The 16,012-nt window shown below is 34.3% G+C and overlaps 1 protein-coding gene across 1 annotated transcript in view; it reads left to right on the plus strand.

The window, feature by feature from the left end:
• The window catches only part of COX7B (Cytochrome c oxidase subunit 7B), a 59,413-nt gene extending 47,239 nt beyond the window's left edge, over window positions 1-12,174 (plus strand). The window contains exon 3 of the mRNA XM_090391206.1: window positions 11,953-12,174. Coding sequence (XP_090247332.1) covers window positions 11,953-12,006 — 54 coding nt within the window. The 3' untranslated portion in view covers window positions 12,007-12,174. The remainder of the gene's footprint in view (window positions 1-11,952) is intronic.
• The last annotated feature ends 3,838 nt before the right edge of the window (window positions 12,175-16,012 follow it).

Raw genomic sequence — 16,012 nt, forward strand, 5'->3', positions numbered from 1 at the left:
CTAAATCAATTTCACTATCATCTCCACTAAATGGCTCCTCGTCTGTCAAAGCCTCATCTATAAGTTGATGTAACCTCTGTTCTTCCTGCTCATAACTCATCTGTTTAAAAAAAAAAAAAAAAAATATTATTCTCAAAATACCCTCTAAATATTTAGAGGATATTTTGGGAATTGTAATAAAAACGTATTTGCTTATATCTGGTATGTAAAAATATAGAAGACACAGCAAGAACGATAATATTTTAGTAGAATATACATGAAAACAACATAGGTTTCGGAAGTAAATATAGTCGCACTTTTGGTAAGGTGGGATCTGGTGGACTCCAGCACACTTTACATCTCTGCACACTAAACTTGCTTGTGTGCAACAGCCTGTCGTCTATGGCTTCGAGTACCAGGTTATGGGAGGGGAAGCTATACTGAGGCATGACTCACTGCCACACGTTGTTAAAAAGTTAGTCAATTTAAAATCTTTGGGGTCTGTGACATCCCACCTTACTAATGCCAGGTTTAACATGTTCTCGTTGAGGCTACAGTAACTTGCTCCCTATGGTTAACAACATATCCTCCCCAACATTCATTATACTGCAGATGCAAGAAAAACAAGTAGTTTTATTGGATCCCTGAATAAGGTGCACAGCCTTTTGAAGTCTGTGTAATATATTTCTCAACAAATAGTGCAATTACAGACAGCTGGGATAAAAACTGTGCTAACTAATGAATCGCATGTCCCCCCCCTCTCAGAAACTGTGCTGTATATACTCAAGCAAAACCATATGTTGCACAGGAAACACAGTATCTAACTAAAAACTATTGTCCAATTTTTCAGTTACATGAGCAGGCTCAACTCACACAAAGTTTCAACCCTTGGTTGAAACTTTGTGTGAGTTTAGCCTGCCAGTAATGAGAAGTTCCGTCAGAATGATAAACGACACCCGTTGTGAAAGTGTTAAAACTAAGAAATATATATAGTGAATATTGTTATGACAGTTTCAGATGTTATGGAATTCAGTTGAAGAGAATTAGCTGAAATTTCAACTCAGCAATTGTTGGTTGTCTTTGGGTCATGCGATCTTATGCACGTCTTCATAGCTGCTCTCTTGTGTAAAACAAAATTTAACTTGTATGTATTGTAACAATTTAAAAAAAGGGTTGAATAATTTATAAACGTGTAAAAGGATATCACCTGTAAATCGTTGACGTGCCAACAAAATTCTCAGATGTGCCATATAGGTTCGTCATCTAGGGAATAGTTGATGGATGGGCTAAGGATTAAGGATTGTTTTTTTTCCCTATTTTTTTTAACTTTTTTTTACCTGATTTGGAAACCCTGCTCTAGAAACCAAACATGGAACTTTTTCAAACCACTCCAGGTCTCCAAATAAGAAGGGCAATAGTCTCACACTTGGCAATGAAATTCATCTACCATCTAAAGACAATCTCATAAAACCATGTCCTCGTGGCAATTAAAACTTGCAACCTGTTAGTTGGAGAGCAGATATGCTAACCATTCAACCAACCAGGTCAGCAATCTAAAAAAAGATATACTGATAAAGTAATAACCTATAAAATTTGATTTTTAACAATACTTGTGACATAATGATTAGAAATATATACACGTTAACACATGAATAATGTTTAATTTGCTGAATATTTCGGTCTGAATATTACAGACCATCTTCAGTGGCTACATAGGAATAGTTTTAAAAAAACAAAGTGGAATACGAACAATTGATCATTCACACATAGAACAAGCCACGTGATGTCATATCGCTAAGTATTAGAAGAGTAAACATTTTTAAAGTCATAAAGATATTAATTCAGATAGTCATATAATCTTAAATAACATTAGACTAATATTGGAAATTTACAAAAAAAAAAAAAAAAAAATTAATGTGTTATCCTGATTAAACTTTCCCAAATTTTTGGTATAGATATGCAGTCATTACAATTCAAGTTAGGACGTTGAAGTAAGGCCTCCACACTTTATTTAAATAAACATTCAAATTTGTAGCGACATCTGTGTAGGAGGAGAGTCTTGGACCAAAGGATGTTGTGGCTTTTTTCTAATCCATGCTGAGCTAATCCAGATTTCTCAGGTTTGTTGTTGAATTTGATGACTGATGCTCTTGAATTCTTTTTCTATAGAACGTCCAGTTTGTCTAAAGTAGGAACGATTACAAGGAACTTGATAGACACCAGGTAGTGACAAGGTTGAGCATTTATCTTTAGATGAAGGAAAATAAGTGGATAATTTGTTAATAGGTGTATAAGTGGCTGTTAAATCATATTTCTTCAGAATTCTTGAAATTGGTTCTGAAATCCCGGAAATGTAAGGAATTGGAATTCGACGTATTGAATCTTTGCTGTTCTGTGTTGGATTGTAAGAATAGAAAAGATGTGTACTCTTTTCGGAGAAGCCATTTAGTTTCATTTGATGTTTGATAGTCGAGAGTTCTTTCTGTAATAAATGAGAAGTTGAACAGTTAGTTTTGGCTCGTCGGATTAAACATTTTATGATTCCTGTTTTTTGACAAGGGTGATGAGCAGATTCTTTGAGAATATAACGACCTGTGAAAGTTGGTTTTCTGTAAACTGTTGTTGTAAGAATACCAGAAGGTGAACGGATGAGAAAGATGTCTAAAAAGATAACTTGTTGTCTTTTTCAATCTCCATGGTAAACTTTATACGAGGATGTAAGGAACTGATACCGCTCAAAAAGGAAGGTAAGGAGTCTATGTTGTGAGGCCGTACAGCAAAGATGTTGTCTATATATCTAATCCAAAAGAATGGGTGAGGGAATATAGATGAGATGAGAACAGGTCTTCTTCTAGATGTTCTAAATAAAAGTTGGCAAGAGCAGGAGAAAGTGGACTTCCCATGGCTGTACCTTCCACTTGGTTGTAAAATTTGTTTTGACATAAGAAATATCTAGAATGCATTACGAAATCAAATGACTTTATAATATTTTGTGGGAAGATGTCAGGAAGTAATTCTAAAGTCTCTTTGATAGGTACATTCGTATATAAAGATTCTATATCAAAGATAACCATAAGATCTGTAGGTTGTAAAGTGATGTTTTTCAATTTATTTAAGAAATCAGAAGAGTTTTTCAAAAAAGAGCGTGAGTTGCCAATGTGTGATTTCAATAATTTAGATAGATATTTGGCTATGCGATAAGTAGGAGAATCGATACAATCCACTATAGGGCAAAGAGGAATATCTGTCTTGTGTATTTTTAGTAGACCATAAAACCTAGGAGGCCTTGCAGAATGAGTTTTTTTTCTTTTAATACTATCTACATCCAAACTTATGATCTCATCTAGTAGGGAATTTAATTTCTTCAGTTGTCTTTTGGTTGGATCGTAATTGAGTTCTTGGTATGTTGAGCGATCTCGAAGTAAAAGGGAAAGTTTTCTTCTATAGTTTGAAGAGTCCATAATTACTATCGCTTTCCCCTTGTCAGCTTTAGTAATGATGAGGTGACTGTTGTTTCTTAAGGAATGTATAGCTTTCTTTTCAGAAGGAGATATGTTCGAAGGAGGAAGCTTGGCTTTGAGTAGCGAAGAAGCAACTTCTAGACGGAGAGCATTAGCTTTTTCACTTGACAGATGAGAAAGGTTATGTTCGATATTAACTAGAAAATCTAGATATGGAATCTTTTTAGGGACTATAGAGACGTGTCCTTTTGAGAGGATGAGTATTTCATTATTAGTTAAAGGCTGACCGGATACGTTGACGATCCAGTTATCTGGAACTTGGAAAGGCTTGATTTGTTTAGAACCAAGAACATCATATTTGTGGTTTAGATGTTAATTCTGTTTTTTATACGAACGTTGTAAAGAGCGTCTACATTCAGAACTATGTTTGAAAGATGTGGTTCTAAGTTTGTGGAGATATAGGTACGGAGATCAGAAACTTGATGAATGTTAATAGCCAGATCATGTTTAGCTGCTCTGAGTTGATTATGGATTAAAGATAAACTGGTGTTCCTGTAAATATTATGAGCTGCAGGAGATTTAATGGTTTCTTTAATCTTAGCAAAATTAGGAATTATCTTGTTGTTGTGGCATTTTTTTAAAAAGTTGATCCTTGCTCGTAACTTACCTTGAGTTACTGATAGTTTGCCTAATTTACCTTTTTTTTTTTTTTTTGGTGAAGTTTTCCCCGTGAAGGAATAAAATTTGATTTTTTTAACAATACTTGTGACATAATGATTAGAAATATATACACGTTAACACAAGAATAATGTTTAATTTGCCAAATATTTCGATCTGAATATTACAGACCATCTTCAGTGGCTACATAGGAATAGTTTTTTTAAAAAAAAAAAAAAAGTGGAATACGAACAATTGATCATTCACACATAGAACGAGCTGCGTGATGTCATATCGCTAAGTATTAGAAGAGTAAACATTTTTAAAGTTATAATTAAATGTATTAATTCAGAAATTCATATAATAATCTTAAATAACATTAGACTAATATAGGAAATTTACGGGAAAAAAAAAATGTTATCCTGATTAAACTTTCCCAAATTTTTGATATAGATATACAGACTATCAAACATCACATGAAACTAAATGGCTTCTCCAAAACGAGTGCACAACATCTTTTCGATTCTTACAATCCGACACAGAATAGCAAAGATTCAATATGTCGAATTCCAATTCCTTACATTTCCGGGATTTCAGAACCAATTTCAAGAATTCTGAAGAAATATGATTTAACAGCCAGTTATACACCTATTAACAAATTATCCACCTATTTTCCTTCATCTAAAGATAAACGCTCAACCCTATCTCTACCTGGTGTGTATCAAGTTTCTTGTAATTGTAATCTTTCCTACTTTGGACAAACTGGAACGTTCTATAGAAAAAAGAATTCAATAGCATCAGTCATCAATTCAACACAACAAACCTGAGAAATCTGGATTAGCTCAGCATGGATTTGAAACAAGCCACAACATCCTTTGGTCCAAGACTCTCCTCCTACACAGATGTCGCTACAAATTTGAACATTTATTTAAAGAAAGTGTGGAGGCCTTACTTCAATGTCCTAACTTGAATCGTAATGACTGTATATCTATATCAAAAATTTGGGAAAGTTTAATCAGGATAACACATTAATTTTTTTTGTAAATTTCCTATATTAGTCTAATGTTATTTAAGATTATATGAATTTCTGAATTAATTTCTTTATGACTTTAAAAATGTTTACTCTTCTAATACTTAGCGATATGACATCGCGCGGCTCTTTCTATGTGTGAATGATCAATTGTTCGTATTCCACTTTTTTTTAACTATTCCTATGTAGCCACTGAAGATGGTCTGTAATATTCAGGCTGAAATATTTGGCAAATTAAACATTATTCTTGTGTTAACGTGTATATATTTCTAATAACCTATAAATTTTTTCCAAAGTTATTGAAATTGTGTTTGATATATATCACAGAACATAAGGTACTCATATATACATTCTGGCTTGAAAACATGAACATATTTTTTCTTCAACATTTATTTCTTTTATTTTCACTATTTGACTCTTATTTACTAAACCAATGTTCAGGTATTAAAAATCATTAAGAAAAAAAAAATTCAAATTAAAAATGCCTTTATTTCTGAAGAAGTATACCACAATGCATAAGAAATTATTAGAATAAAAGAATTTTCACTTGTTTCATTTTTCCAGATTATTATTATCTGAGACCTCCATGGAGTCAAGTACTCATTGAGGGAGGCTATAAATCACCCAAACCAGCTATTATACCTTCCCTTAAATTCGTTCACACTAGATGCACTCACTATCCCTAATTGCAAATTATTTCACTCACTGTTTTCTGGGAGAAAAACCTAGCTTCTTACCCCTTTCTTGACTGCAAATAAATTTAACATATTTTGAAAAAAATAGTTCTTATTATTTCATTGGAGTGCTATTAACAGTAAGTTTAACTAATACCATGAAACACAACAATGAAAGGTAAATAATACAACAAATTATGTACATATGTTACAAAAGAAAACAAAATTTAGTAATATAATGATCTATCTATTATATGATTCATCAAAATCATTAAGATTATTGCAAAAATCTTTTCTTCTGATACAGTACTGTAAAATTATTTGATTTTGTTATTAATGCTGGTTATTTTCATCATGAGTCTCCACAGCTCAGTCAGTACAGACGAAGTCCTTTGGTCGGAAAGACCTGGGTTCGATTCCCATCCAAGATGTGAGAAACCTTTATCTGGTCCCTTTTGACTAAAGATGAGTTAGTTGGTCTCATACAGAGGTAGGGAGTTTTTTTTTTTCACCCGGAAACTCAGGTTTTTCATCCCCCAGACCAGGTAAACTGGCCCCATGAACACACACAGATCCGCAGTCATAAACATACTTAATGCCTCATTAGGAGGGCTCATTTCATCCTAAGAGACAGGGGAGGAAAGTGGGGAACCCCATACAGAATAAATAAAATAAATTTTCATCATAAAATTCCTGATGTATACCATCAGGGAAGGTGTACAGGTTTAATATAATAGTAATGATTTAACTTTTTCATGTAGTAATAACTTCCGTTCGACAATCTGCCTATAATGATAATACAGTTATTTTTGACCACAAGAACTATAAGAGAGAATGAATGATTACTATTTGGGGTTTTTTTTGGTCAAATTTATTTTAAAACCAAGTTAAATCAACTAGTTTTGCCAACTGTGGCTGTTGGCTTTATCAAGGTAAAGGATGTATAAAAAAACAAGAACACTTAAACGCTAAAATCTGTTAATACTAAAACCATAAAATGAACCGAATATAATTGCATTTTATAAAAGCAGAAGAACGCGTACATCACATGCATAGCACGTGTATGATCTACTAGTTATGTAGGAACATTCTGTAGTTGGCAGCAAAATTTAATTCTGGCATGGTGAAAGATCTAATGAGGGGTTTCCAGATCTCGGGCAGAATCAATCCTTGGTTTCTATTAAGGTTTTGTTCTGAACGGAGAACTGTTGTGGCTTCTTTTATAATTCGGGAGCGTAAGTCCTCCTCTAAATAATTCATTGAGCTTTTATCCCATTCTATAACATGGTTAGTCCTAGCAAAATGAAAGGCTAACCCTGATTTGTCTTCTCTATTATTATTGATGTCTCCTATGCAGTGTTCTCCCCAGAAATTTTTACCAGCCGGGCGTACAAAAATTTTGAATGAGTTAAGAAAGACCCTTTTTCATAATGAATTAAAATAGTAATTTTATTAGAAATTACTTCAAACAAGGATAATATTTCATATAGTAATTATAACAAACAAGACTAGGATTTTTCTTATTTTCTCATTAACTAATGAAAAATCTTGTAATGCTCACAGCTTAAAATTCTATACATTAATTCTTCTCTTCTTCTTAGAAGCCCAGTTGTCAACAGCTTTTTCGTAATTAAAATGTTGGATCTGGTCCCTCCAGTGAAATCAGCATCAGATTATTTAGTGTTCTGACTGATGGGATTCCTCATACAGGTTTTTATCCTTTCTAATGCAGAGAAACCCCTTTCACATTCAGCTGTGCTCACAGGTATGGCCAGTCCAACAGCAGCTAGTTTTGCTAAATTTGGAAAAGACTCTTTGAGCTCAGATGTTGCTGCTAATATCAGCAGTATTTGTCTTGGATCTAGATTTTTGTATGACTGTCCATTAATCATTTTTGATGCAACTGCCCATTCTAGTTTAGTACTTTCATAGTTTAAAACTGCAGGACTTCCATTTCTAGAATAATAATCAAAAAGAATCTCGGAAGTCTCGCGTTGATCATGCTTTTTGCATTGAAAAGTCTTGAAAAGCAGGAAATGATTGGCATATCTGGAAATCTTGCTTCTAGGTGTTTAATAACAACTGTGCCTATGTGTTTATCATATATTGTATTCTTAAACGTAATAACATTAGAATCTGAATAATCATATATTGCATATTCTTAAACGTAATAACATTAGAATCTGAATAATCAATGTGAAGGTCTGACCATTCCTGAAAAATGCTGATGAAGATTTTGAAAATGACTACAAGGAGTGTCTTTCAATTCCATGATGGATAGTTTTCTGGCTTCTAAGACTGGCTCTATTTCAGTTAAATCATCACCTTGCCTTTGCCATGATCTAGACAAGTTAAATAAATGCAGTAACACATCTAAAAGCATCATTAGTGAAGCTACGAAATTGTATATTTGTTATATTTACTTAAACCTTCAGTTGTGATATCATTTCATTAGGTTGCCTTTCTTTCCAATGCAGCTATGACACTCACCATGCATTCTCTAAGAGACTTCTCGTGGAAAGGCTTAGACGTTGGTTATGCATTTTCACTATATTATTTCAGGAAATTACAATGTACTAGGATATACATTAAAATAAAATTTTAATATATTTGCCGAAATATAGACGTTGCCGAAATATAGAAATATATTAAAAATTTATTTTAATGTATATCCTAGTACGTTATAATTTCCTGAAATAATATAGTGAAAATCTCTTAGAGACTGTATTGCACAATCATGAGACAGCCATTTAGTGTCACTAGCCTTTTTAAGTTTAATCTGAGGACTGTTCAGTATATTTTGGATTTGGATTAAACCAGTCATCCTGACTGAGGAATTTTGGAAGAAGAAAAACAATTGCCTTAAGATATCATTAAACATGATTAAATAAGGCACTTCAGCAGCTGCTTGGACATTAGCAAGAGCCAGTAGATGGTTTACACAATGACAGTTGACCATGAGTCCATCTGTTTTATCTTTGAGGTTTTGCAACTCCCTTTTGCTTTCCAATCATGACAGCTGCTCCATCAGATCCTAGGCCCACCAGATTACAAGTTTTAAAGCCATGTCAAGGGTTTTACTTTGTTGGTTATAGCCTCAGCGTTCCCATCAATGATATTGCAAGTTAATACAAAACTAAACTCTGACCTCTTTTCTAAGTTGACGAACATATTTAATGTGCACAATCAGCTGTTTTAAAACTGAGATGTCTGCAGTTTCAGCACATAAAACACTGAAATAATCTGCAGAATGTATATTTTTCAGTTCTGATGCTAAAATATCAATCAACTGTTGCATTATTCTTTCTGAGGTATAATGTGTATTTTTACCAACATTAAGATGTTCTAAGTAAGAACAGCCGATAGCCTTGCGATGCTCAAGTAATTTTTCAAATAATGTATGTGGTAACTCATTTTTTGCTATCCAACACATAATCTTAAAGCTCCCAGAAAAGCATCTCTCTCTGCAAGTTAATCAAAATCAATTTTTCAATTTGCCCTATTCTAGTTTCTTCTAGTATACATTTTTCAATTATATCTGAACAGATATCATTGTGTAACTTTCTTTGTTCATGGTCAACCAAGCTTTCTTTTCGAAGTCTTGTGCATGGCATAGTTACCCAAGTCACTTGTTTGTGGGTCGTCTCTTTCCATATTTCATACATGTGGAACGCATCATTCCATTATCTTTTACCACTAACCAATGGAATTTTTTAAACCACTCACTGTTAATACCCGATAAGCAGGGTTTAGATGCACATTTTACATTTGAAAGAGACTGCAGAAATCGACGATTCTGTTGTTGGTTTGGTGTCTTCGCTACTATGCTTATCGGTTTCATCTTTCTTAAAATAACTTAAGAGTGTGGTTTTCTGACTTGAATTTTTACTCATTATGGAGTAATTTAATAAGTACAAAATATCATTGTTAAGTTAATCAGAACAAATCACTGAATTGTGCACTGACAGTAATACCTGAGACACATAACACATGTTATGTCACAATTTTACTATTTATAAGTATTAATTACGAGGAATGGGAATTGGTATCACTCGAGACTGATGGCATAGTCTCAAGAGTTTTGAGAATTCCCTAAGATCACAACTAATTTGATGCGCAATCCTATTTTCTTTTATAAAATAAAATATTAAATACTTGACTCATGATCGTTGGACAAAAACCATTATTAAGAAAAATAAATGTAGATTTTTAACATCGATTTTTGCCTTTGATTCGAATTTGCTCAATTTTCACAATTGATTTCTTTCAAGCATCAAAATTATGTCTCTTTCGTAAAAGATCTTCTTTGACCAATACTGTTGTTTTCGAGATCCCTATTTTTGCCTTCTTCTGCATATGGATTGGTGTGCATCAAAGTGAATATCTGAAGCACTCGAGATTGGCTTGCAATGCAAGAATTGAGCTGGTCTCACAAGTATCGAGACTCTCAGGTTCGATTTCTCATCACTTAATTAAAAAATGTCAAATTATTTTTCCGTTCTTGCTCATTATTTAACCATGTTAATTCACAGCATTAATTAGCCAGGTGGTCAGTAAAACCAGCTGGGTGGTTTGCCCATTCAAAAGGTCCTGGGGAGAACATAGCCTATGTGTTCCTTCTTCCTGATTTCAAAACTTCTTGAAGTCTGGCCAATGTAGTTCAAGCTGCACGAGCGGGGAATGTTGTAAACTCCGACATATTTAGAAAATGGATGACTGTCTTTTGGAGATTGTAACAATTGGCGAATGGCCTGTGCAGGTTTAAAAGCCACTCTTATTCCTTGCAGCTTGAGGTGTCTGGCAATCTTAATAGAAATTGTCCCCACAAAAGGAATCACTATGGTAGAATTATAATGTATATCTTCAGGTTGTTTTTGTGTGTGTGGGGGGTCACAGAAAATAATCTTGTGGATCAATTTTCTAGGATAACCATTCTTTGTAAGGTTATTTGATATCAGGGTCAGTTCATCTTGGAGGTCTTTATCATCTGTCGTAATGAGAGAGGCTCTATTTTTTAGCATGTGTATAATGCTAAGTTTCTGAGAAATATGGTGTGAATAAGTGAAGTTGCAAGTATTGGTGGGTTTATGACAAACCATAAGGCTGATACAACCATCTATTCGTTTCTTGATTAATATGTCCAGAAATGGTAATTGGTTATCTTTCTCAAGTTCTAGAGTGAATTTAATTTTTTGATGCAAAGAGTTAATTTAATCACCTAAACCCACAGTTTGGTGGAGATATGTTGATGATATTTTTATTGTTTGGAAAAATACGTGCTTTGCATTATGGGAGATACTAAGACAAGTGATGAGAGCTTGGTCCATCTTTACCACGAGTTGCCTCAGTCCTGAAGCTTCAAACGCAAACTTTTTTTGCCAACACTTAGATAAAGGATTAAACTAAATTTATTATAGTCTAACCAAGTGCAAAATAAACTTCCAACATCTTTCTCTAAATCTAGAGTAATTCAATAATAAGGTGGTACACCTGTTGGCAACTTGTGTAGGTAAATATGACCTCTCCTATTGCGTCAGTGGAAGGCAGACCCTCTCGTCAGTGGGTCTGCCTTCCACTGACGAGACCTCAATAAAGGTTGACACTGGTCTTGGTAGTGGCCCTTCCCTTAATGCATAGCACTATACATGTCCACAAGGAGATGTGCTTTGCATTATGGGAGATACTGAGACTAGGAGTGATGAGAGCTTACTTAGTCCACCTTTGCTCGGAGTTGCCTGGTGTTGCACCCCCTTACATCAGTCCTGAAGATATTTTCAGGTGCAAACTTTGTTTGCCTACACTTGGATAAAGGTTAAATTAAATTTATTATAGTCTAACCAAATGCAAAATAAACTTCCAATAGGTTTACGGCCTTTTGTGTTGGGAGTCAAATAAGTGTGTGTGTGTGTGTGTGTGTGTGTGTGTGTGTGTGTGTGTGTGTGTGTGTGTGTGTGTGTGTGTGTGTGTGTTTAATCCTTTATCCAAGTGTAAGCAAACAAAGTTTGCACCTGAAGTATCTTCAGGACTGAGGCAACTTGTGTGTGTGTGTGTGATCGTTTTCCTGTATTCTTTTTCCTTCTTTCCACAAATTAAAGAAAAAAAAGTCAGGTGAAATGCTAGTTGAATATTAATCATTGTTTTCATTTTGCAGGCATACCAGTCAGGCTTGATTTATTTAAACCCAGCTCCACCTTTGAAGAATTGAAAGAATGATAAAGTAGTTGCTTATATTTATGTTTGATTCATACAGGAAAGGTTTTTTTTGAAACATTCATTTTGCCATGATTTATATAGATATTAAATAAAACTGTAAAACATTGTGATTTAGTCATATTAGTTAATAAAATATACCGCAGGAAGTCTATAAAACTTATTTGCATTTTGTTCTTTTGTGATAATCTTTTTAAATGTATAATGTTTGTTTATGACTAGAAAGTTATAAAAAAATACTTCAAAAAATAAATCTTTACATTCAATCATTTTATCTGTTATCTAAAAGTGCCAATGAATTCTAATTTGATTTTAGCTGATAAATTTCACCTGAAATCAAAGACATCATTTACCATATTTGCCGATGTATAGGATGCACCCCCTTTTTTGTACACATTTTTTAGGAAAAAAACTTTATCACTGAATATTATAATGAATTTACAGTATTTCAAATATAAAGTAATAAATAGGTCTACTTTCAACAAATACCTAATCTAACTAGGAAAGAGTACCTACCTTTTAATAGTCAAAACCCAGAAATTCATCTCCAGAGTTAAATGAAGAGACACTTGAAACCTCTTCTAAATCAGAATCTGAGTCCTCATACAACAAATTGTCCTCTATACCATCCAGTGCATTACTAATTCCACACTTCTTAAATGATTTAACCACTGTCTCAGTTTTCACAGCATCCCATGAAGCTTTGACCCACTCACAAACTTGCGAAATGCTAGGCCTCTTCCTTCTTCCTGATGGCGTAACCTCAAAATCTGAAGAATGCATCCAGCTGTTCCACTTCTCCTTCATAAATCCCTTAAATGGTTTATTAATACAGACATCTAAAGGTTGAAACTGACTAGTTAGACCTCCTGGAATTACAGCTAACTGAGTTTTCAATTCCTTGAGTTTATTTGTAACATCGTCTGTTCTGTGAGAATGAAACTGATCCCATACTAGCATGCCAGGCTTCAACAGTCTACCAGGGTGCCTAGACCAAATTTTATCTATCCATAACTTCATTCCTCCTCCATCCATCCAGCCTTTTGCGTGAACATGTACAAACACTCCTTTAAACAGTTTTTCTTTGGGTAGTGTCTTCCTTTCAAAAATCAATAGTGATGGCAATTTTGCCCCATCAGCACAGCAGGATAAAACAACCATGTAGTGAGTTTTTTTCGTGCCCCGAAGTTATAATAGTAACACTTTTTGTGCCCCTGGAATCTACAGTTTTGTTTGAGGGCATATCAATAGTCAGCGGACCTCGTCCATGTTTCCTATCTGCGCAAGTTCAAAATTTTCTCGTTCCTTGCGTTAATGACGAATCAATGAAATTCAATCATTTTTTCTTCATATTCAGCTGGCATCTTTTGTGATATTTTTGTTTTAGTCCGCATACATAGCTGGTTTCTCTTCATGAATCTTGAGCACCATGATGTTGATCCAGTAAAGTTGGCGATCCCTCTGTTAGTGGCTATTGCTTTCGCTTGATGAATAATCATTTTTGTAGACACTGAAAGTCCTGCTTTTCTGTGGTCTAAAATCCAAGTATTCAGTTCTGCCTCAAGTTCTGGCCATTTTGCAGTTCCGCTTTGTAGGTTATGTTTACTGTGAGTTGCTTTTTTTAAATCCTCTTCCTGATTCCGCCAAGTTCTTATCATTTACTCAGTTGGGGGTAGTCCGAAATGCCTCTCTGCAGCCCTGTTTCCATGTTCTTTAGCATACGCAATCACACGTAGCTTGTATACAATATTGTAACAATGCTGACGTTTTTCAGCCATAATTTGCCAAGAAATTTAGAGAAAATTTAAGGGCAGAAATTTATCACTGTTCACAACTGCGACAACAATTGAAAAGTTTAAACGAACAGGAAATAGCTGTGATCATCGGTGACAGCGCATGCACATCCACTGACCTCTACGTCAGTGTTTCTCAAAGTGTGGTACGCGTATCCCGGGGGTATGTGAAAGGTCTTCAGGGGGTTCGTGGCAATTTTCGGCTATGCATCATTAATGCATAGAATAAAATTCAATGTGTCTGTGAAGTTCGAGATCATAAAACGTTCCTATTGTATCACTGAATAAGGTACAGAGACATCTTCAGGCTGTGCAATATGTTTCTCAACAAACAGTGCAATTAGAGACAACTGGGATAAAAACGGCACTAACTAATGAATCGCATGTTCCCCTCCCACAGAAAATGCTGTATGACTCAAGCAAAACCATATGTTGCTGGTGCAACATATGATTTTGTTTGAGTGAATGTGTTAAAACGAAGAAATATATAGTGAATGTGTTTCAGATATTATATAAGGAATTCGATTGAAGAGAATTAGCATTTCAACTCAACTGTTGGCTTGTCTTCGTCATTTATTAGCACGATCTTTTGTTAATACTGCACCAATCATATGAACACTGATGTCTGAAGTTTGAGAAACACTGCTCTACATAACTAGAATGCTCTCACACATACCACAAGGAATCAATAAAGAAATTGCATAACTCGGAACAGAGAAAATTTCCAGAAATGAAAATAATAAAAAACTGAGTATCGGCGTATAAGACGCACCCTGTTTTTCAGATCTATTTTCAAAGGAAAAAAGTGCGTCTTATACGCCGGCAAATACGGTAGTTATCCATATTAACATCTTTAATTACTATAAAGATACTTTCAGGGTATTGCACCAGAGCTTGACTTATTGTGATTTACAGATTATCAGAAAAATTCAAACAAGTGATGTAAATAGACATACAACAGTTTTCATAAGGATCTTTCCCCTCGCCATAACTTGCACATTCTAGTTCATCAGAACATACGTGTGAGCACTGTGAAAGCTTGTTTATTTATTTAAACATGTCTGTAAAATCTCCTGGTGGAAAAAAAAAATGAACATATATGTGTTTAGTTTCACTCCTTTGTTTCTTTTCAGTATCAGCAGTTTATTTTTAACATGCTTGGGTAAAATTGTTTTCCACATAAGTGGATGAAAGCATGAACCTTTCACCTGTAACTGGATCTGTGCATCCTGAGAAAGATATGTAATTATCTTTACTTTTTTAATGCTGTGTATTAGAAAATATCTACCATGTTCATTTGTTATATAGTGTTGCATCCAGATGTAGCTGGTCCTTGTTACTGAATTCCATTAGGCTTATATCGAGATTATATGATGCATAAACTTCATTTAATCTTCAACTCAGGCTTAACCACTGAATTGGCCTTGATGTTTTAACATGTCTGTAAATATGTGGATGCAAGGTGTCCATTGAAATAATGTTAGAATAACATAGATATGAAACAAATTAATTGATACATCCTTTCTAATTAAATCTTAAAGTTGATTAAAAAAAAAAAAATCTTGACTCAGTTAGAATCAGGGGTGGAGACTTAAATTTTTGGATTGGCTCACCAGTCAGGCAAGTATTTCACTAATCAGATCTTAGCTTTGGTGTAGTCAACCATGATTGCCTGAATGCTGTGGCTAATTTTTGCAAATGTACAAACAGATATGTTAGCTACTTATATATTAGTGTAATAAATTTAGTTTAATCCTTTATCTAAGTGTAAGCAAACTAAGTTTGCACGTGAAGTATCTTCAGAACTGAGGCAATTTGTGGTAAAGGTGGACCAAGCTCTCATCACTCCTTGTCTTAGTATCTCCCATAATGCAAAACACATTTCCTTGTGGACATGTATAATTCTATGCATTAAGGGAAGGGCCACTACCACGACCTCAATAAAGGTTTCGACCTTTATTGAGGTCTTGTCAGTGGGAGCTCCAGATGCAGAGGTGATGATACCAAGGTAGAAGCAATGGAGAAGTCATCTTTACTTATACGAATTGCCAGAAGGTGTCTCACCTTATTATTAAATTACTCTGGATTTAGAGAAAGATCTAACCAAGTGGGAAAAAACAATCTGCCAACATCTTTCTCTAAATCCAAAATAATTTAATAATAAGGTGAGACACCTTTTGGCAACTTGTATAGATAAAGATGACTTCT

This window comes from Typopeltis vanoorti, chromosome 4 (assembly GCF_054136105.1).
Source record: "Typopeltis vanoorti isolate ZY-2024b chromosome 4, IOZ_Tvanoo_1.0, whole genome shotgun sequence".
Lineage (NCBI taxonomy): Eukaryota > Metazoa > Arthropoda > Arachnida > Uropygi > Thelyphonidae > Typopeltis > Typopeltis vanoorti.